Raw genomic sequence first — 22,629 nt, forward strand, 5'->3', positions numbered from 1 at the left:
AGTGGCATGGCCTACATGGGCTCTCAGGCAACCACCATCTGCCCATTTATATGATTAACATTTATTCTTGGGGGCATTAAATAAAGGAATGACTCAGGAAGCCGAAACAGTGGCTTATTCAGTTGGATTCTGAATCACAATCAGGAAGTAGTCTTTATCCGGTGCTACCATAATTTCATTTTTCTTGGAGCAAATTCGAAGGAAGGTTAAGTCATTCTGTGGGTCAGTTTCATGCACAGTGCTCCGTGCCTTTAAGATGAAGTTTGCATGAGCTTGGCATACTGTGTAGTGGTGGGCTTGTCCATGGTGCTCTCAGTGGAAATGCCTCTGTGTTCACCAGGATGATTCTCTGCATGCCTTTCTGGCTTTGAAGTCTCTTGAGTGTTTGTTTCCTCCACCTCTGCCATCTTGGACTGATCCAGCAGCTCTGAGTTGCCAGTACTCAGCTGAGTTCTCTGCCTTTTTCGTGTTTTGCATTTTTTCACACGAAATATTTTCCTTTTTAAATCTCCCTCCTCTCTTTGGAGACCTTACTTATTATATTTAAATTCAGTATTTCTTTCTATGAGTTTCTCTTTTTTTATATCTATGCATACTTATGAAACATTTCTTTTTTAAAGATTTATTTAGTATGTGTACAATGTTCTGCCTACAAGTATACTTGCAGGCCTGAAAAGGGCACCACATCTCATTATAGATGGTTGTGAGCCATCATGTGGTTGCTGGGAATTGAGCTCAGGACCTTTGGAAGAGCAGCCAGTACTCTTAACCTCTCTCTGAGCCATCTCTCCAGCCCCCTACGAAATATTTATAATTATTTCTCTTTTACTCTTCCAAACTTAATATTTATTTCACTACTTAAACTTCTCTAAATTCTGTACTCTGAGAACTACCTGCTCTGAGTATACATCACCAGCTCCAGGATCTGGAAATTCAGTTTCTTAGTCTTTAGCCATGGTCTCTCCTCACGGTGTTCAGGGGTCACTATGAGCTCTGGGCCTTGGCTTCCTGCCCCAGGGCAGCACACTGTGACTCCAGGAAGGTGAGAAGTGTGTCTGGAGTGAGGGCCCAGGTTCATCTACTACCTTCCTCTCACAGAGCAGCACAGGGCCTCAAGGAAACCATCACTTCCATGCCTGGATTCTCTTCTCTGGGTCTCAGACTGGAACTTGAGTTCTTAAATCTGGATCACCTACTTATGTTGGATCTTGGGCCTAAGTCTGGATTTCGGGCCCCATGTTAGTGTACCAGATATTGTGGGGCTTTTGTAAATCCTACTTGTAGTTTTACTAAGACAAGGAGACTTCTGTATGGTTTAAAGCTGTTGGCCTGTTGCTGGGGCCATCTCTCAGCTAATTATCTAATAATTATTTAATTATCCTGGCTTTGTCACTATCCCATCTCTCTACATGGTCCTCCTGCCTCCAGATCTATCCATCTTCCTTCTTTCTTCCGAATCTTCTCTTCTCCTCAGTCACACTGCCTGGGTCTTTGCCTTCCTGGAAGTCCCACACCTGAATTTTCTTCCCCAGCTCTGGACCATCAGTTCTTTATTATTAAACAAAAAAAGTCACATCCCAGTTTGAACCAACCAATAGCAAGACAGTGATCCATCTATTATGTGTTGCCTTTTGACAAGTGAGAAAGGACAGCATTTACAAATAGAAAATCAATTATGGGCCATAGAAACTATACCAAAATTCTGCCAACACTTAGCTCTCTGCTGTCACAGAATTAACAGTTGAAAATATAGAGACACACCTTCTCAATGTGAGGATAGGTCATCCCAACACCCCACACCTGAGCCAATGACTAGTGACAATTCTGTGTGCTTACTGGTGAGCCCACCAGGCTTCAATGGGTGGTTCCAATCCCATGGACACATAGGCGACCCTGGTTAAACTCAGGGGCCACAGAACAAAACTAAAACACATGAATGTGGGTAAGGGGTTAATAGGAGGAGGTTCACAGCTGTGGAAAGAACAGAAGAAAAAAAAATGAAACATGAATATACACTGAATGCATTAAAAATGTGTGAAATTGTCAAATAACAGTTAATAAAAATCTACTTTATTAACAGCATAAATAAAATTAGTGTAGTTCTTCCTTGTAAGTTTTCATGAGCCAGGCAGCTTCACATTGTTCTGCCTCATTTTCTTCAGCTTTTTATGACCTCTTGCTCTTTCCAGAAATCCACTTTTCTTAACAGTAGCCTAAACATTCTTTCCAATTCTCAGTCTTCCCCACTCTCTTCTCTTTATCCCAAGAGACATGCTTCTCCTCCTCATTAACTCTGTAAAGCTGCTTTTTTTGTAGGAAAAAAAAAATACCTGTCTCGGGCTGTGTCATGCCCTTCTGCCTCACTGTTCGTCCCAGTCCTACAGCAGGAGCCTGCTTGTACCTCTCCAGTCACTCAGCACCTGCAGCCGTTTCTTTCTCCTTGAGCCTGGGCTTAGGAGACATACAGCAATTGTTCACGGCCATGCTTTACTTATATACTTGAATTGGTTAGTTGGATTTTGGATTGTTCCCTTTTGACCGTTTGTATCTAAAGCAGCTCCATATTTCATGTAAGGATTGGACATTTTTGTCTACTTTAACAGCAAACTTATGTTTTACTCACACATGGATGTTTCTAGTGACAAATATGTCTCTTTCAAAAATAGCTTTTTCCGCTGTAGCTCTGACATCATTAAAATTTGGCCTCATGCTGAACGTGGTGGCACATGCCTTTAATCTTGCACTAGGGAGGCAGAGGCAGATGGATCTCTATGAGTTTGTGGCCAGCCTGGTCTACAGAGTGAGTCCAGGACAGCAAAGGCTATACAGAGAAACCTTCTCTCAAAAAAAAAATTGGCCTCCTGGGGCACTGTATTCATGCATTCAGGCCTGCACAAAGCAGTAAGAACATGGTGGACCACATGTGAATGCATTCATTACATCAGTGACAGACAGTGCTCATAGGTATTGGGTAGCCATTAGCCGCTCCTAAATGTGAGGGAACCTAGGACATTGTAGTTTTGTTGTGTCCTAGAAGAAGAAAAGCCAAGTAACTGGCTGGTTTCTAATGGTTAGTGTGTACTATGCCTTAATATTTGAGTCATTAGAGCTCTGTGCATTTTCTTGATCTTTCAAATCACTGATTTATTAAAGGTTGCACACTTCTAACCTCCTGCTTATCAACCTGCATCTCTAACATTTAAAATGTTTCTAGATAACTCTGTGTAACAAAATAAAATGGATATATGTCAGTTACTTAATACTTGTCATTAAATGGATGCATGGTTATCACTCCAGGCCTCCTTTCTGTCTCTTCTTTTATGGAACCATCTTAGTTAGAAAGAGTATTAGAAAAGATATACGCCCCTTTCAATGACCAAAACTTGATCAATTGTTCTGAAGACTTTTTGTAACTTATATTTTCTGATAACTAAGTGCTTATGCTGGGTATAGGAAAAAGAACTCATTGTCAGAGGTAGATTGTCAGGTTAGTGTCTTGAATATGGTAATAACTCAGGAAATAAAATTTTGAGAGATTTTAGAAGTTTGTCTGGCCTTGTTGTTGTTGCAGGATACTGTAGATGTCTTTACAGCAGATCCGTGTAGGAGTATCTGCTTAAATTTAATTGTTTCTCCTTCAATCAAACCTTAGCTCTTTCTCTAAAGACTTATGTGTGGGCTTTTGTATGTGTGTATATCTGTGTTTCTGTGCATGCCTATATACACAAGCCAGAAAAGGACTGTTGAATCCTTGAAACTGGAGTTACTGGTGCTTGTGAGACACCTGGCTTGTTATGCAAATGCTGGGATCTGAACTCTGGTCCTCATGATTGCAAAGCAAGTGCTTTTAATCACTGGGCCATCTCTACAATCCCTCTGAACTATTTTAAAAATGAGGTTCTTGACTAGATTCTGGTAATAACAAACATAAAAAACAACTTAGCGTGATTACACAAACTTGTAGTTCCAGCACTCAGAAGGCTGAGAACAGGCTGGGCTAAAAAGATCAGGACAGCTTCATGTACACCCTCCTGTACTTCACTAAGCAGACAACATCTTGAAATAGATGGGTGGGGCTCTTCACTCCTACTTTGAGGTTTAGAAGGGCATTGCCTGCTTCTGCTGAGAGAAGGGAGGAGAAGGAGGTCTCCCCTGGATAAAGTTGAGAGAAGACCAGCATTTGGGGCTCTGGAGAGATATTTCTGACTGCAGCTCTGTACTTGGACTGTGTTTTTATTAACAGACACATAGTTGAATTGGAATATCCTGGGTAGGACTCTAATTCAAAAGACTTCTTCTCTTTTGTATTTTATCATGAATGTTCAGTGAAATTCAGTCTGAGTGTGTTGTTCGGATAATAGAATCTCAGCCAGCAGTGCTGTCTTCTTTGGGAATGGAAGCATAGATGACTTTCGCTTACCTTTAAAAATTCTGCTCTTGGATTGGAGAGTGGATCAGAGGTTAATAGCACTGGCTGCTCTTCCAAAGGTCCCGAGTTCAATTTTCAGCAACCACATGATGGCTCACACTCATCTGTCATGAGATATGGTGTCCTCTTCTGGCCTGTAGGTATTACATTCAAGCATAACACTGTATACATAATAAATAAATAAATCTTAAAAAAGAATTCTGCTCTTACCAATCATGTCCTACAAGGATTCTTTCCAAGTCTCTTGCAAATGGCTAAGCATGACAGATCCTATTCTCTTTGGAGATTTCCAGCTGTATTCACTTTGAATGCAGTAAAATGAAACAATTTTCTTGATTGTTTTAATTTTTCCAACTAAAATGTATCATACTTTCTAATGAAAAATTATCCACAGTGCTACTTTGAAACTTGTTTATATGAAAAAAAAAAGCCATGTTGACTAAAACCCAAACGAACATATAGATTTTCTTACTACACATGTATCTTCCCCCACACACACTTAGATGATTGTTCCTTAGTGATAACCGTTGCCAGTAGTTTTATATTTTTCTGTTTATAAATCAACATCTTAATGTATTCATTCCTTTATCAATAGTAATTTTATTCATTTGTTGGCATATCCAAAGTTTGTTGAGGACTTGCCTATTAAGTGCTAGGCAGACCCTGAACTTGGGGTTAGAGTAGTGAAAGAAACAACGTCTGTCTTCTTATGGCACTCAGAGTTTAGTTTGGAAAGAGAGAATTTCACAAGAAATTACAATGACTTCAGAATTGTCAGAATATTGTAAATAAAGAGAAGAGTGGTTTGACATGATACCATTACTAACGAGGTGAAGGTGGATAGTGAACTTTCCTTCAAAGTTCCAAGTTCACGGTGCGGTAGATACCAGGAGAGATCCTTACAATGGTTAACCTCTGCTATCTTTATTTCTGAAGGTGACGCCCCACCTGCCATCCAGCTGCCCACACCTGCAGTCCAGCACCCAAGCCCCATCACACTTTTCCAGCCCAGCGTCTCCAGCACTGGCCCGGTGTCCGTCCCGCCTCCAAGTCTGACGCCCCGCCCATCACTCCCGCCTCAGCGCTTCACTGGGCCTTCCCAAACTGACGTTCATAGGCTCCCTTCGGGAAGCGGTCGCTCTGTGAAGAGACCCACTCCGGTCTCTCTGGAGAGCGCCAGCAGGATTCCAGCTGGTGCGAGTACTGCCCATGCCAGATTTGCAACCTCGCCTGTCCAGCCTCCCAAGGAGTATGCCAGCGTTTCCACTTGTCCCCGAAGCACTCCAATACCCCCAGCGACTCCCATTCCACACTCCCATGTCTATCAGCCCCCACCCCTTGGCCATCCAGCCACGCTGTTTGGGACGCCACCTCGATTCTCGTTTCATCACCCTTACTTCCTACCTGGACCTCATTACTTTCCGTCAAGGTAAACGAACAGTTTTCTACTTACCTAAAAATACTCCTAATTAAGTTTTACTTTGGGAGGCATTTCTTTTCTGCTGAAAAGGGGGGCTTCCTCAGTCAGCATTAAGAGCCTGAATAAGAACCAGGCAGCCCACACAAATGGATGGAGGGGCCACATAAGGACCCGCGGAGCTAGAGCTAGAGAGAATCCATCGTCAGCCCTTTCTCCACTCAAGCCAGCTCTCTCCTGTGAGAACAAGGGTTCAGTGTTGTCAAGTATGGCTTCATAGGAAACAGTTAGTTATGAGAAGCCAGGTGATCCCTTTTTTAGAGCTGTGTTTTACAAATTTGAATTGTGTGGCATCTAGTTAAATGCAGATCCTGACTATTAGGTCTGGGGTACAGGAATGACTTTAGCATGCTTTGCTGCATGCCTGTAATCCCAGCACTCAGAGGCAGAAGCAGGCAGATCTCTTTGAGTTCAAGGCCAGCCTGGTGTACAAAGTAAGTCCAGGACAGCCAAGGCTACACAGAGAAATCCTGTCTCAAAAAACCCAACAAACTAAAGTCTGCATTTCTAATAAGCTCCTATGTGATCCACTTCTGTTTGTTTATGTAGCACATTTTAAAAAAGATTTATTTATTATTGATACAGTATTCTGCCCACATGTGTGCCTGTCCACAAGAAGGCACCAGATCTCATTACAGGTGGTTGTAAGCTACCATGTGGTTGCTGGGAATTGAACTTGGGACCTTCGGAAGAGCAGCTGGTGCTCTTAAACCTCTGAGCCATCTCTCCAGCCCATGGAGCACATTTTGAATAATAAGGGTGGGAAGGAAAGGCTTTCAAGCCAAGAGACGTGGAATGACTAATTAAAAGTTAAACTTCCTCTCTGTACCCATTGTACCAAACCAGAGGACTTCCCATGCATATTACCAGCAATAAAATTGATTTTCATAGGGAAATATCTTGGGAAAGCAAATTGCAAGGTGAAGACCTTGCAAATATCCTCTACTTCTCTGTTGCTATTAGGTATATAGATAGTTTATGTTGTGATTGGAGTATTAAAATGCTTGATACTCATCTTTTATTGTTAAGTAGATTAAATAATAGGAAGTTTAGCTTTCTTACCATGACAAGGTTTATAGGATTTGATTATAAATGTACAAATTATCTGATACTTTAAAGAACGTTTTATAAGAAGGTGTTTGAAAACAAGCACTTAGAATACAGAAACAATACTATTAGCAATAGTAAATGTAATATAATACAGTACAGTAGTGAATGAAGTAGATAAATAGTATTGCACTTCTTTTTTTTTTTTTAAAGATTTATTTATTTATTATGTATACAGTGTTCTGTCTGCATGTACAGAGGGCGCTAGATCTTATTACAGATGGTTGTGAGCCACCATGTGGTTGCTGGGAATTGAACTCAGGACCTTTGGAAGAGCAGCCAGTGCTCTTAACCTCTGAGCCATCTCTCCAGCCCTAGTATTGCACTTCTTAAACGTGAATGTAATTGGACTTAGGAATGTCAAAGCAGTGTGTCAAATGTAAATATCAAGATAATACTCCTTTTCAGAAATGAAAGTGAGATCTATATAATTTCATCCTTAAAATTTTTTGTAATTGCTCTCTGACTTTTGTCCATATATTTCTGATAAGTTTTACCAGGGAATGAGTAATCTACTTATGCTTTCTTAAGTAAACAATCTAGTATAGGTAAATGGCAAAGTTAACTGATTTCCTTTTAGTTTTCCTTGTCTCTAAATTGATAATAGAATTTTTAATTGCTTCAATACAATGATTATAATGGGTATTTGAAATAGAAATGCACATATATTTTGTGTTTATTTTACATACTTTAGAAATTTATTCACTTTACATGTCAATCATAGGCCCCTCCCTCCTGTCCTTCCAGTTCCACCCTCCCTCCCTTTGTCCCATCTCCTCCGTCCCCTCCCTTTCAGAAGAGAGGAGACACACTCCGACTCCCACCTCCATTAACCCACCCTAGCTACCAAGTAACATCAGGACTGAGCACTTCCTCTTTTGCAGTGTCCTGGCAAAGCAGCCGCACTAGGGGGAAGTGATCCAAAAGCATGCAACAGAGTCCATGTGAGGTCACCCTCACTCCGTTTACTAGAGGACCCATATGAAGACCTAGCTACCTGTCGAGTACATATCTGTTAGGTGCCTAAGTCCAGTCCATGCATGGTACCTGGTTGGTGTTTCAGTCTCTAAAAGCCCTTCTGAGCCCAGGTTAGTTGGCTCTGTTGGTCTTTTTGTGGAGCTCTTGTCCCCTCTGGGTCCTTCTATCCTTCCCCCGCATTCTGCCACAAGGCTCCCTGCACTCAGCCCAATGTGTGACTGTCTCAGCATGTGTTGTAATATGCTGCTGGATGGAGCCTCTCAGAAGACAGCTGTGCTAGGCTCCTATTTCCAAGCAGAGCAAAGTGTTGCTAATAGTGTCAGGGGTTGGCTCTCTCCCGTGTGGTGGGTCTCAGATTGGGCCAGGCATTGGGTGGACATTCCCTCCATCTCTGCTCTATCTTTATCCCTGTATTTCTTGGAAGCAGGATAATTCTGGGTTGAAGTTTTTGTGTGTTGGTTGGTGTCCTCTTCAGCCTCCATGACCCCTAGCTAGAGACACGTCCATATCTTCCCATGAGCCTACTATTTTACATGTTTTAACAAAACTAAATTCGTTATGTTTTTTAATGGAGTCATTTTTGTAAAGCAAAGGGATACTTACACTTCTCATATCTCTCTTTGAGTAGTATCTGTTTCATTTTGCTTTTGTGAAACTTGCTTTTCCTTCAGTGTTCACTCCATCTCTCCAACCCCTATGTAGGGAATGGTACCACCCACAGTGGCCAAGCCTTCCCACCCCGATGAATGTAATCAGGACAATCACATACAACCATACCCAGAGACCCATTTCCCTCAGCTGATTCTAGAATCTGACAAGTTGACAATCAAAAGAAGACATTAAAAATGTAAACAGACCTTTAGAGATGAGTCAACAATGTAAAAACTGCCAGCAAAGGGAAAAATTCTGGACCATGCGACATTGCTAAATGCTATGAAATTTTAAAAGAAGAATACAGATCAGTCCTTTCTCAAACTCTTAACCCCACCCCCCAAAATAGGAAGAAATACTTGCAATGCTAGCATTACCCGCTTACCAAAGCTAGCGTGAATCAAAATTGCATACTTTATATGGATATAGATGCAAAATTATGCTAACTCTATCAGCGACAGTAAAAGGATTGCAAGCCAGGACCGAGTTGGATTTACCTCCAAAATAAATGAATAGTTCACATCTGAAATGTATTAATAATAAAGCCACAGATAATATCTGCTGATATAAAAAAGCATTTGCTCAAACCTTAGTTCATATTATTTTTTAGACTAGGAATGGGGGGGGGCTTTCTCAATATTGTAAAGAAATGTATCAGAATCCCATAGATGACATCATATTAATAATGACAGATGGAACATTTCCCGCCTAAGATCAGGAATTAAAAACCAATGTCCCTTTTACCATTTCTGTCCCATATTGTACTGGAAAGTCTGAGCTGGATCAATTAGGCAAGACAGAAAACAAAAAGTTCCAAAATGGAAACTATTTTTGCTTGATGTCATCCCATATGTGGAAAAAAATTTTTTAATCAAAAACAAAGGGGCCAATGAGATGGCTCAGTGGGTAAAAGCACTTGCTGGCAAGCCTGAGGACCTAAGTTTGATCCCAGAGACCCACATGGTAGAAAGCCGTAACTGACTCCCAAAGATTATTTTCTGACCTCCACATGAGTGATAATGCATGCACATGCCCACACACATACACATACACATGCACATACGTGCGCACTAAATAAATAAACATGAGGGCTGGAGAGGTGCGTTAGTGGTTAAGAGCACTTACTAGTCTTCCAGAGAAGCAGGGCTTGGTTCCCAGTATGCATGTGGCAGCTCACAACCATCTGTAACTTCAATTCTAGCGGGTCTAATGCCCTTTTCTGGCCTCAATAGGCACGTGCCTGTATATGGTGTACATTCATACATAAAGGCAAAAACTGAAATTTATAAAATAAGACAAATATAATAACAATAAAAAGTAAATCGAAAAATATACTGTAGCTGATAAGCTCCGTAGTTTCAAGGTATTAAATAACTTTACAAAATTCAGTGGGCAAAATGCACACATCTGTAATATCAGCATACCTAAAGCAGGATGAGTGGAGGAGACAGAAGAATGCCTGGAAGCGCATGGGCCAGCTGGCCTGCTGTGCAGCAGGGAGCAGGAGATCCCTGTGTCAAACATGGTGCAAACTAAGGACCTCCACGTATGTACAGTGACATACATGGGCCCCAAAGTCACACACATGCACATGTGACTCGCGTTACCGTCTCGCCAGCAAGAACGACGCTGCACACACAGGATCCTTCTGCAGTAAAGCTTTAATGAGTCTTGAGAGGGAGAGCATAAGCTTACGACAAGTAAAATGGAGACCCCAAACAGCAGAAACCCATCCCTTATATAGGAAACTGTTCTCTGCTTAGGATGTGTCAGTCCCTGATTGGCTGTTACTCATCAGGCGATATGACGCCACGGGAGAGGCAGAGCACAACAAGTGGAAAGTTCCTTCGCACATGCGCAGATTACTTGTTTACCAGTTTGGGACACAGGATGTCAGCGCCATCTTGTAATGGCGAATGTGAGTGCGGCCTCTCACATGCACACACAAGTATATATGAGACAAACACACACACATACATCATACACACCAATACATAGATAAATTCAATGTGCTATAAAGAGAAGGAAGGTAATTCACAGCCAGTTGGAAGGCAGATTGTCAGATTCTTACAAAACTAAACATTAGTAATCGTGTTGCTTGGTGTTTACCAAAATGAATTTTTGTTCATATAAAAATCTGCATTAAGATACTTACAGAGACTTTGAAGGAAACAAGAACTCCTTCAGTAGGTGAATGGATAAACTAATATAGCCAGCTAGTGGAATATCACTTACTGCTAGAAAGAAATAGAATAGGAAACCATGAGTCACAGAACCGTGAGTGTATATTAACTGAGAGGCCCTTCTGAAAATAACAGACTCTGCTTTCAATATAGAACCTCCTGGAAAAGATAAAAAGTTGCCATTTTCCCAATCTGTGTGACTATGTGCCCGTGAGCAATTCTCATCTTACCAGGAAAGCAGTCACTAAGTCCGGCTCGACTAGCAACCTCATCTTAATGCAGTTATCACTACAGGGATCCTGTTTTCTTTCTTTTTAAAAAATATTTATGTATTATTATGTATATAGTGCTCTGCCCATATGTATACCTGCAGTCAAGAAGAGGGCATCAGATCACATTATAGATGATTGTGAGCCACCATGTGGTTGCTGAGAATTGAACTCAGACCTTTGGAAGAGCAGACAGTGCTCTAACTGCTGAGCCATCTCTCCAGCCCAGGGATCCTGTTTTCAAAGTCATACTCTCAAGTTTCCCAGACTTCAGCAGGGAAGGGCGGGGTGAACGTGCTAAGAGTGAAATTACTGTTGGGTAAGACACTGTGGTGGTCAGTGGGTGTTATCACTCATTTGTTACTGAATAGACCAGTGGTTTTTAACATATAGACCACTCTGTTGTGAGATGTGTCATTGTGACCCTGCTCATTTTGGGAAGAAGAATTATACAGGAACTCTTCGTACGGATGCTTAGTTTAGTTATGAGCCTAAAATTTCTGTAAAAGGCAAAAGTTTGTTTTTTAAAGAGACACAGAAAAAAAAAGCAATGTGGGCCTGTCATGAAGATAGATATTGTAAGTAATGGGGGTAGAATTCAGTTCATTTTCAGCAGGGATGATCCTATGACCTTTTAGTGGGGGGAAAAGTGTTTATCAAATGGTATGGTAACAATTGAATATCCACATATCCACAATGAAATTTCATTCTTAGCTCTCAAATGGTTGAAGACCTAGACATAAGAACTAAACCCTTAACATTCTTGAAAGAGACTGCAAGGGTTTCTAGTAAGGGTAAATTTTATGACTTGTGTTTTGGTGATGCTTAGGTACTACATTAGAAACCTAAGCAACAACAACAACAAAAAAGCTAGTAGACTAGACTTCCTCATAATTGATACCTCTTGCATCAAGAAGTACCAAAAAAGAGAGACAAGAATTCACAAAATGTGCAGAAATAAGCAGATCATGTGTGCATAGCCTACACCAAGATATACAAAGAACACACTCAGTGAAATAAAAGGCAGCTCAGCTTACAAGTGAGCCAAAGTCGAAGGAGATGTTCTTGAAAAAAGATGACCATATGGCCAGTAAGCACATGGCAGGACTCAATAGTCATTACAGAAAAGCACATGGATGTAACTCCAGATTCCCTGCTAGAATTTGCTAAAGTAATAGTTTAAATGAGAATGTTGGAGAAATTAGAATCCACATTTATTGCTAGTGGAAATGAATATGACAGGCTCTTCTGAAGACTGCCGGTTTTCTAGAATATTAAGTATACAGGGAGTAGTGACTTCTCTCGTAGTTGTAAGTAGAGTTAAGAGTATATCCCAGCTAGAAACTGGCCATTACGGAAGACATCTGCATAGGCAGATGTAAGTAGTCAGCAGTATTGTTAGGACTCTAAAGAACAGACTTCATAGACAATATGTATGATCAGCTAGATTGTAGATAACTAATCATGGGGATGATAGAAAGCTAAACTCTGAATAGTAAGCAGATAGCTCACCGTTGTTATTATAACAAACTTTAGTAAACTTAATGGCTTAAACAGTATAAATTAATTACTGCCTTACAGTTGTTGAGGTTGGAAGCTGAACTATGCTTCTAGACAGATTGGTTTGCTGGGCATGATAGAAGTACGGTAGCTTAAATCAACCGTAACAATTAGTCTCATAGTTCTGGAGTCTAGAAGTCTGAAATTAAGCTATTGACAGGGCTGTGCTCCCTTGTGAAGATTCAGGCAAAGAATCCTTTTTAACCCTCAACTGTCCTTGGATTATGGCTGCCCACCATCCTCTTTCTGCATGTCTATGTATGTCTATGTCTGATCACTGTTTTTCAATCTTTTGTTTTGTATGGTATGTGCGTGTGTGTGTGGACATATGGAAGTCAGAGAACAACCTCAAGTTTGGAGCCTTCTACCTATTTGAAACAAGGTCTCTTGTTCGCCGCTGCTTAGACTAGGCCCATTGGACCATGAGCTGTCGTCTTGTATTTCCCTGTCTCTGTAGCTGTAGTTTGTTTTAGTTCCCTAGGATTAGGAGCCTTGTGCTGCTACACTGGTCTCTGTGCAGGTTCTAGGTGCTTCTATGGTAAGTGCTTTACCCACTGAACCAGCTTCCCAGCCCCGCCCCCTTTACAAAATACTAACTTTGAAAATTTCATACCTGCATACACCCTATTTTTTATAAGCACATGAGTCATTGGAATCATGTTCTGCTCAATACAATGTCACCTTGATGCAGTCACATCTATAAAGACCCTATTTGCAAGTTGTCATATTTTAAAGTTCCAGGTGGACATGAATATTGAAGGGACACTCTTCAACCCACTGCTTGTGCTTAAAACAAAGTTGTCAGCTGGTTGACTTGCTCCCCTGAGTCATTTTCCAAGCCAGTGCCTTTGTTTCCATGACTTAAGGTGCACTTTATTTTGGAGTATAAGACACACAAAATGTGTGCTCTATAAGCCAGAGCCATTGACAGAAGGGGAAAGAATGTGCAGAGTTCTGTGCTGTCATCTTGTACCTGCATTTTCTCAGCTCCTGAGCATTCTCAAAGGACAGAGTCCTAATGCCCTCAGTTCATCTAGAGGGGAAGATGACCTGTGCTGCTAGCAACTGTGGCCTCTGGAGAGTTAGCGTGACCAGCACATTGATTCCAAAGATCCAACTTAGAGAATGTGAGGACAGAGAATGATGACTCTTCCCACCTTCACCATGGAGAACAAACCTTTTACTTTTTTGTGAATATGTTATTTACAGTTTGCTTTAGAAAATGTCTTATGCAAAAAGGTAACAGTGTAGCATAACGCGCCACACATGCTGGCACCCAGCTTCAGAAGGTGATTGACATTTTACTAGTCTTGTTTCTTTAGTTTCTCCTTACTTTGGGAGCAAGGATGTATATTTTAAAGCAAATCACAGATTTCATATTTCATGTACACTTTCATATGATTCATCCAAAATCCAAATAAAATCTTTTTTTTTGTTTTTGTTTTTTTCAAAACAGGGTTTCTCTGTGTAGCCCTGGCTGTCCTGGAACTCACCCTGTAGACCAGGCTGGTCGAACTCACAGATACTGGCTTGCCTCTGCCTCCCAGAGTGCTGGGATTAAACGTGTGTGCCACCATGACCTGCTCAAATTAATTTGTTTTTACTGCTGGTGTTCAAAAGTTTTCAATTTCAGGACACTTCTAATTTCAACTGTGGAGAACAGAAATATTTATGTAGAAAGCCTATGCAAATCTACAAAACTGGAAAGCAAAACAAAACTCGGCTGAGGAGATAGCTCAGTGGGTAAAGGCTCCTGTTACCAAGCTTGATGGCCTGAGTTCCGTACCCAGGACCTACATGATGGAAAGAAAGAACCAACTCCCCAAAGTTGTCTTTTGACATCTACACGTGCATAGTAGTGCAGGTGATCCTCCTCCAGAGTAAACCACTATAAACAACAACATCGTGAATCAGAACACTTCTGGTTCTACACATTTTGGATAAAGAATACACTATACACATAAACACACACACATGCTTACTGTTTACAGACTTATGGAATGACTGCCAACTGTCTCATAGATGAAATTTTCATGTGCCTTATTTATTAACCAACAATTCATCTGTCTGCTTTTCCATTATTATCTCAAACCTGTCTTTTTAAAACTGGTAACTAAATCAAGAGCCAACCAAGTATACACAACTGTTGGATTATTTCCTAAGCTTCTCCAATGACTCTCCTCCTTCTTCAGTGCTGTTACTAAGAAACAAAAACTTATCCACATCCTGGATGTGGTTTTTTACATCCTGGGGTATTGGCATGTCTCTCTATCACTTATTTTGCTTTCTATAAAGGGACAGATGTTAAAATTGGATTAGATCTCAGTTCTTTGTTTTCTTTTTTTTTTCAGTGATACCTCATATGTAGTAGTGTATTACATGGAGGCGTATGTAAGGCTGTATATTAAGAATGCCCCATAGGTCCATGTGGTGTTGGCATGGTTGTGTCTCCATTACCCTTCCTGCTGAACCAGTGCACAGTCAGCTAGCTCCTGGCAGCATGAGGGGTGCACTAGGACAGTTCTTCTCAACCTGTGGGTCACAACCCCTTCTGGGGGTTATATAACATATATTTACATTATGTTTCATAACAGTGGCAAAATTACAATTATGAAGTAGCAACAAAATAATCTTATGGTTGGGGGTTACCACACATGAGGAACTGTGTTAAAGGGTTGCAGCATTAGGAAGGTTGAGACCTCACTAGAACTTGAAAAATGCAAGCATATAGGGCCCTGCCTTAGGTGGAGGAAATCAGAAGCTGTGAGTGGAGCCTTGCCAACACATTCCTTTGTATTTGAGGTGTAATATTTGTACATCTTTATGGAACTTGATGCATTTACATAGTACATAATAAAGGATAATAAAACACTTCCATCTCTAAGTTTTAATCATGTTAAATGCTTGAAATTTTACTCTTCTAGTCATTTTGAAATGCAGCACAGACTATTTTAACTAGTAGTTAGCTGCTGTGCTAAAGAAAAGCCGCTATTCTGCTGCTCTGTATTTGGTGCCACGTCCTCTGCCCTTCAGGTTTCCAGCCAAGACCAGCTTAGTAGTTTCCACAAATGAACGATACCATGGTCTTTTTCTTTCTGTCTGGCCTTTTCACTTAACATAATGATTCCCATAAAGATTCCATTGTCTTTATGACTGAATAGTATTCTAGTGTGTAAAGATCCCACAGTATCGTTGTCTGTTCATCCACCGAAGGGCGTTGGGACTGATGGAAATTTGTGAGTAGCACAATAAGAAATACAGGAGTGTAAGTATCTTCTGGTATAGTGACCTCTGCTTTGAATATATTACACCAAGTAGAGGACTTATATATGACTGTTTGATTATCTATCTCCCTTTTTGGTTTTTAATGGCTATGCATTGATATTGATATTAATTCTGGATATTACTCCACTGTTGGATGAAAAAATTGCAAGTGTTTTTTCCACCGTGTAGACTTTTTTTTTCCCTGTGTGAGAACTTCTTACATTATCATCCCAATTGTCTGTTTTCATTGTCTGCGCCTTTGGATCCTGTCATTAAAACCAAATCATTGTCTACATCACACCTGTGTACAGAAGCCTTCCTCCTGTTCCCTGACAGTGATTTTATAATCCAGTGTTTTATATGTAGGCCTCTGATCTGTTGTCAGTTAGAGGCCAGGATGTGGTGTCATTCTGCTGCCCACGTAGATCTAGTTTTTGCAGCACTTCTTACTTAAAAGACAGAGTTTCCTTTGTCTACCATTAGTGGATTCTTAGTATCTTTGTATCTGATCAGTTGGCAGTATTGATATGAATTAACTTCTGTATTTTATTTCATTTTGGGTTTTTTTTGTTTGTTTGTCTTTTTTTTTTTTTGGTTTGGTTTGGTTGTTTTTTGGGTTTGTTTTGGTTTTGGTTTTGGTTTTCTTTTTACAAGACAGGGTTTCTCTGTGTAGCCTTGTCTGTCCTGGACTTGCTTTGTAGACCAGGCTGGTGTCGAACTCACAGAGATCCACTTGCCTCCGCCTCCCTGAGTGCTGGGATTTCAGGCATGCACCAGCATGCCCAGCTTAACTTCTGGATTTTTGGTTCTATTGCATTTGTCTTTGTGTCTGCTTTTATGCTACTATCTTTATATTTAGATTACAGTAGCTTTGTAGTCTACATATGGGTTTTGTTTGCTTGTTTGTATTGAGAACAAAGCCTTATGTCACTTAGGCTAGCCTCACACTTGCTCTTTAACCAATATATCATAATTTTCATTGCAGAAAAGTCTCACTTCCTTGGTTAAATTTACTCTAAATATTTTATTTTTATGTACTTTTGTGAATGCATTGAATTCCTCAATTCCTTTCACTGTATGGCCTATGTTTGAAATCCCAGAGCACAAATAGATGAGGTGGGGGAATGCAAGTTTGATGCTAACCATGGTTATATACTGAGCTCAAGGGCAGCCAGGGCTGCACAGAGGAAGCCCAATTTTTGTATGCTTAATTCATATTTTTCGGCTTTACTAAATTTACATATCTATTCTAACAGTTTATTGATGGGAAATTTGGATTTTTCTATATATAAAATCATGTCATATGCAAATATGGATAACTTAAAGTCTTCTCTTCCAGCTTAGATATTCTAGTTTCTATTTCCTGGTACTCGTGCTAAAACTTTCCAGTACTGTATTGAATAGAAGTGGTGAAATCAGATACCTTTGTGGCTTACAACCTTATAGAGGAGATGTTTGCAGTTTCCTTGCTCAGTGTCATATAGGCTGTGAGTTTTACACACATAGCCTTTAGTATTTAAAGGGTCTTCTTCTTCTTCTTCTTCTTCTTCTTCTTCTTCTTCTTCTTCTTCTTCTTCTTCTTCTTCTTCTTCTTCTTCTTCTTCTTCTTCTTCTTCTTCTTCTTCTTCTTCTTCTTCTTCTTCTTCTTCTTCTTTTTCCGAGACAGGGTCTCTCTGTGTAGCCTTGGCTGTCCTGGACTCGCTTTGTAGACCAGGCTGGCCTCGAACTCACAGTGATCCGCCTGCCTCTGCCTCCTGAGTGCTGGGATTAAAGGCGTGAGCCACCACGCCCAGCTTTTCGGGTTTTCTTCTTAATATGACTTTTTAAGGTGTTTATTGAGTCTTACTGCATACTCTTTATCTATAGAGATGTAAATATACTACAGTCCTGAATCCCAGTGATGTGTCAGTGCTTACTGTTGTGTGTATGCTGAATCATCCTAGAACCCTACTTTGTCATGGAGTATGATCTTTTCCATGTTCCAGTAAATTCAGGCCACTAGGACTTCATTGACAATTTTTGCAGCTATGTTTATCCAAAATATGGGCCTATAATTTTCCTGATTTTCATAGCAGGGTAGTGGGAAAAGCTGGGCAAAGTTCCTTCCATTTCACTTTTTTGAATAGTTTTCAAAAAATTGGAATTAGTTCTTCTTTAAATGAATAGTACAATTCAGAAGTCAATTGTTTGGGTTCTCTTCCCCTCCTTTATTTGTTTGTTTTTATTTTTGTTTCTCTGTATGGCCCGGGCTGGCCTTGAACTCTAGTTGGCCTCAAACTGAGTCCTCCTGTCCCTCCCTCCTGTGTCCTGAAGTTATAAACAAACCACCATGTCTGCTTCTGTTTATTATTGACTTGGTTTTGGTGGTTTGTGTGTGCTCATGGGTTTATCCATTTCTTCTAGGCTTTCTAGTTATTTCAGTATGTGATTTGTTATGTTTTCTATGACCCTTTGTATTTCTGTGTTGTCTGTTGCATTATCTTTTTCACCTTTGGTTTTGTTTGGAAACCTCTCTCTCTCTCTCTCATTCTCTCTCCCTCTCTCTCTCTCATTCTCTCTCTCTCTCTGTCTCTGTCTCTGTCTTTTCTCTCTCTCTCTGTCTCTCTCTCCCTCTCTCTCTCTATCTCTCTATCTCTCTCTCTTCCTCTCTCTCTCTCTCCCCTCTCTGTCTCTCTCTCTCTGTCTCTGTCTCTCTCTCCCTCCCCCTCTCTCTCTCCCTCTCTCTCGTCTAGCTAGAAGTTGTCAATCTTGTTTTTTTCTGTTTTCCATCTTTTTCCTTAGTTTTGATTTTATTTCTTTCCTTCTAATTTTTGGTCTGTTTTGTTGTTTTTCTGAGTCCTTGAGGAACACTGCTGAATATTGGCTTTAGGCTTTATTTTCTGATGTATGGCGATATTAATATCCATGTCTCTGTAAGAACTGCTTTTGTTACATGACACTGTTTAGGGAGGTTCTTTTCACTTAACGCCAGAACATTTTTATTTTCCTTTTAATTTCTCCAGTTACTCACTAATTTATGTTGCTTAGTGTACACTTTTTTTGTTGTTGTTGTTTTGTTTTGTTTTTTGAGACAAGGTTTCTCTGTGTAGCCATGGCTGTCATGGAACTGGCTCTGTAGACCAGGCTGGCCTCAAACTCACAGAGCTCTGCCTGCCTCCGTCTCCCAAGTGCTGGGGAAAAAGGCGTTGTACCACCGCCACCTGGCTTTTGTACACTATTTTTTATGCTTTCCATTCTTATTGTTGTTACTGATTTATAGTTACCCCATTGTGCTCTGAGAAGATGGATGATGTTATTTCCATTCTGAAAGCATTATCAAGACTTGATTTAGGGGTAACTACTATATGAGTTATCCTAGAGAATGTTCCATGTGCTGGTGAGAAGGACGTAAACATCTGTAAGGTCCATTTGCTCTGTGTAAAATTCTCAGCCAGTACCTAGAAAGCACAGAATATTGTTGCCGTGTGTACTGACTAATATTATCATTCTAATAGAGTTAACAGTTGCTTTTCCTAATGGAGGGAATGCTTTTATAGCTACTCATTTTTACCCATGTAACCTGGGCCGGCTTTGTCATAACTGACTTGTGAACATAGCACTAACTTGTTTTCCTCATTCCATGCAGTCATTGCAATTCTGATGTTTCAAACTATAGCACATGTCTGATACACACCAAAATTTTAATGCTTTTCTATTTTCCACCAACTCTTGAAACCAACCAGATCTTGTGAAAGTCAGCTAGTGATTGAGTTATGTATACATTAAATGAAGGCTTTACATGGGAAGTATTTGATATCCTCTCTGACATACCCATGGAGTTCAATGGATGCAAGCACCCGCAGGTGGACAGCTATGTGATCAAAGTCATGCAGCTAGAATGACAAGGCAGTGTCTCAGGACATATGTATTAAGTTCTAAATGCCTGAAGTAGAATGTTGAAGTATGGTTGTAAGCATAAAAAATGCAAACACTGATTTATATTTATGGTATTTAATATTAGCAAGGTACCTTGCATGTTGAGGTTTGGAAGTGGGACATCTTCAGAGTTGGAAACATTGCTCTAGTACATCTAGTACATTTGAAAAGGAGAGTTGCTCTTCCTTCCTTTTTGTTCTCTCCCCTACCTCTCCCACCTTCCCTTCCTTTCTCCTCCCTAATTCAATCACAGGCATTCCATAGGTTTTGCAAATGAACGTGATCATTGTGTTATCTGTCACTAGATGGCGCTCATGAGCCTAACCGTGTACTTCTGTGTAATTCCTCTTCAGCTTTGAAGAGACTAATAAACAGAATTGGCAATTGGTTTTGAGTGACGGAATTATTAGCTTTGCCTTTAAAAAGTCAGTTGTCAAACTGCAAGAGTTTTTTGTTTTTGTTTTTGTTTTTTTTTTAGAGTCTTCATGGTGTTTTGTTTGTGTTTGTTTGCAAAAGCCCTTTGAAAGCATAATGTATTATCAGTTCTAAGTCTTTATAGTACTGAGAGTATTCTAAGTTTACTTTGTTAAATTAAGCTGGAGTCTTCTCTTCCAGAGCTTCAGTATTAGCAGCTCTTCCTTTCAGCCCATTCCAGGAAGAACAAGAGCCACTTTACAGTTTGCACTTTACATCTGCTGTTTTCAGTGTCACACAACACATATTTACATTTCCAACATTTTCTGGGGTGTGAGGTAGTGTAGAGGCCAGGGTGGGATTTTCTTTACTGTGGTTATCAAAGGGAAGGAGCTGGAAACTAGTAAGAGGTGATAATGCTGGGGGTGGCTTCCATCCAAACTGCCTCTGCTTAAGTTTGGGTGGGAATAGACGGGCAGTGGGAAGATGGCAAAGGAATGCTTTCCAGGCTCTAAGCAGGACATAGTTAACTCATTCAGTGATCCAGGCATGTGTGGGCAAGATATAACTTTTGTTTGTTTGGTTTTGTTTTTCTGACACAGCACGTGCCCTTACAGTCGGCCTCCTTTTGCCTATGGAAATTTTCCAAGTTCAATGCCAGGATGTCTTGGTTATTATGAAGACAGGTACCAAAAGCATGAGGCTATATTTTCAGCTTTAAACAGAGACTATCCTTTCAGAGACTACCCAGATGAGCACACACACAGTGAAGACTCTCGGAGCTGTGAGAGCATGGATGGGCCTCCTTACTACAACAGCCATGGCCACAGTGGGGAAGAGTACTTGAACCCCATGCCTTCCTTGGACATTGGAGCCCTGGAGAATGTCTTCACAGCCCCAGCATCAGCTCCCTCTGGCGTCCAGCAAGTCAATGTCACTGACAGCGACGAGGAGGAAGAAGAAAAAGTGCTCAGGAATTTATAATTTAAAACAAATATGGGCAGAAAATAAACATTTCTTAAAATATATTCTGGGTCAGTTGGTGTGAGAAAAAAAAAAGCCTAGAATGCTTTGCTGAGAGTTTTCAGCCATGATTTGAGGAGTGAGAACCAAATGTCATTCATGTCTTCCTAAGTTGTCATTAGTGACCCTGGACTCCTATGCCTCAGCATAGGGATCTTAAAATCTAAAGTAGTTACTTTCATGGCTGAAATGTGCACCAACATGGGATAGCATTACTTTATCTTGGAACATGCGAAATACAGAAAGCTCCCAGTGGCATATGAGGACACACATGTGAGTATACACCTGGCATGGAAAGTGTGATTAGCATTTTATCTCAGGGTACATTATTTTTATTTTTATGAAAATTCTTTGGTGTTTATATATTTATAGATGTTAGTTTTTATGTAACATTTTGAAAATATTTTGATAACTTGTAGACATGGACTAGAACTCAGTTGCTAAATTTATTTTACACTAATAACCAATTATAAGTTGAAAATGTATTTTTATGGCACCTAGGCAGTTCCTTCAGATATAGTCATTTCTGTTACTGAACATTTTATCATCATTTTAACTATCTTTCCCATTTGGTATGCATTGTTATATTGTTGTTGTAACTAAATAAATGGTGAAAATGCTCTTGTTAAATGTTTTCTGTTGAGAGAAGGAAGATGAGCACAGCGAGTGCTGGCCAGTTGTGTTAAGCTTTTCTTCCATGTGCAGGTATTTCTGCTTAACAACCAGTAGAGTGTTGCTGAATCCTGTTGGTTTGTGTATTAATTATGTGTCATTCCTGTGACAAAATATCTGAGATCAGCATTCCATCGTCAGGAGTGCACAGCGATAGGAACAGGAGGTGGCTGGTCTCACATTCTATCCGCGCTCAGGGAGTTGCAGATGCTGCTGCTACTAAACTTGCTTCTTCCTCTTTATCTTCGGAAACCCCAGTCCATGGGACGATGCACATTCTAGACCCGGTCAGGTCAACAGTTAGTGTAAGCCATCACAGTTTGCATGAGACTTGAAGTTGTACCACCAAAGATGAGCATGTATATTGTAATGCTATTTTGAGGGTCTGTATATGATAGAAACACTTCTCAAAGAGGGTACAGGGTTCACCTGCCCTGAAGACCATGGAGTTTACTTACAATCATGTAAACTTAACTCACAGTGAACACAACCAGAACACCACTTCTGATGTCACAGCTTGGTTAGCATTCATTTGTGAATAAAAAAAACCCCTTCAGAACAGAGTAAGGACCACCATAGTTGAGATCATTTTTAAAGGTATCTGCAAGTAATAAAGTGATTTGGTGGGAAATTACCACAAGTCGGGACCCTTCCCTCAGTGGTGTGTGTAAACTCTGGACACTGAAG

General features: G+C 40.4%; 1 protein-coding gene and 1 pseudogene across 2 annotated transcripts in view; one reads left to right on the forward strand and one right to left on the reverse strand.

Annotated features, from left to right (window-relative positions):
* The window catches only part of Sox30 (SRY-box transcription factor 30), a 38,069-nt gene extending 16,212 nt beyond the window's left edge, over positions 1 to 21,857 (forward strand). The window contains exons 4-5 of one of the 2 annotated variants that reach the window (XM_051167588.1): positions 5,366 to 5,858; positions 20,850 to 21,857. In XM_051167588.1, the coding sequence (XP_051023545.1) occupies positions 5,366 to 5,858; positions 20,850 to 21,231 (875 nt within the window). In that variant the 3' untranslated portion in view covers positions 21,232 to 21,857. The remainder of the gene's footprint in view (positions 1 to 5,365; positions 5,859 to 20,849) is intronic. The other variant, XM_051167589.1, reaches the window with a different exon arrangement.
* LOC127208582 (dynein light chain roadblock-type 1-like) lies at positions 115 to 1,078 on the reverse strand (annotated as a pseudogene).
* Positions 21,858 to 22,629: the final 772 nt, after the last annotated feature.

This window comes from Acomys russatus, chromosome 25 (assembly GCF_903995435.1).
Source record: "Acomys russatus chromosome 25, mAcoRus1.1, whole genome shotgun sequence".
NCBI classification, from domain to species: domain Eukaryota; kingdom Metazoa; phylum Chordata; class Mammalia; order Rodentia; family Muridae; genus Acomys; species Acomys russatus.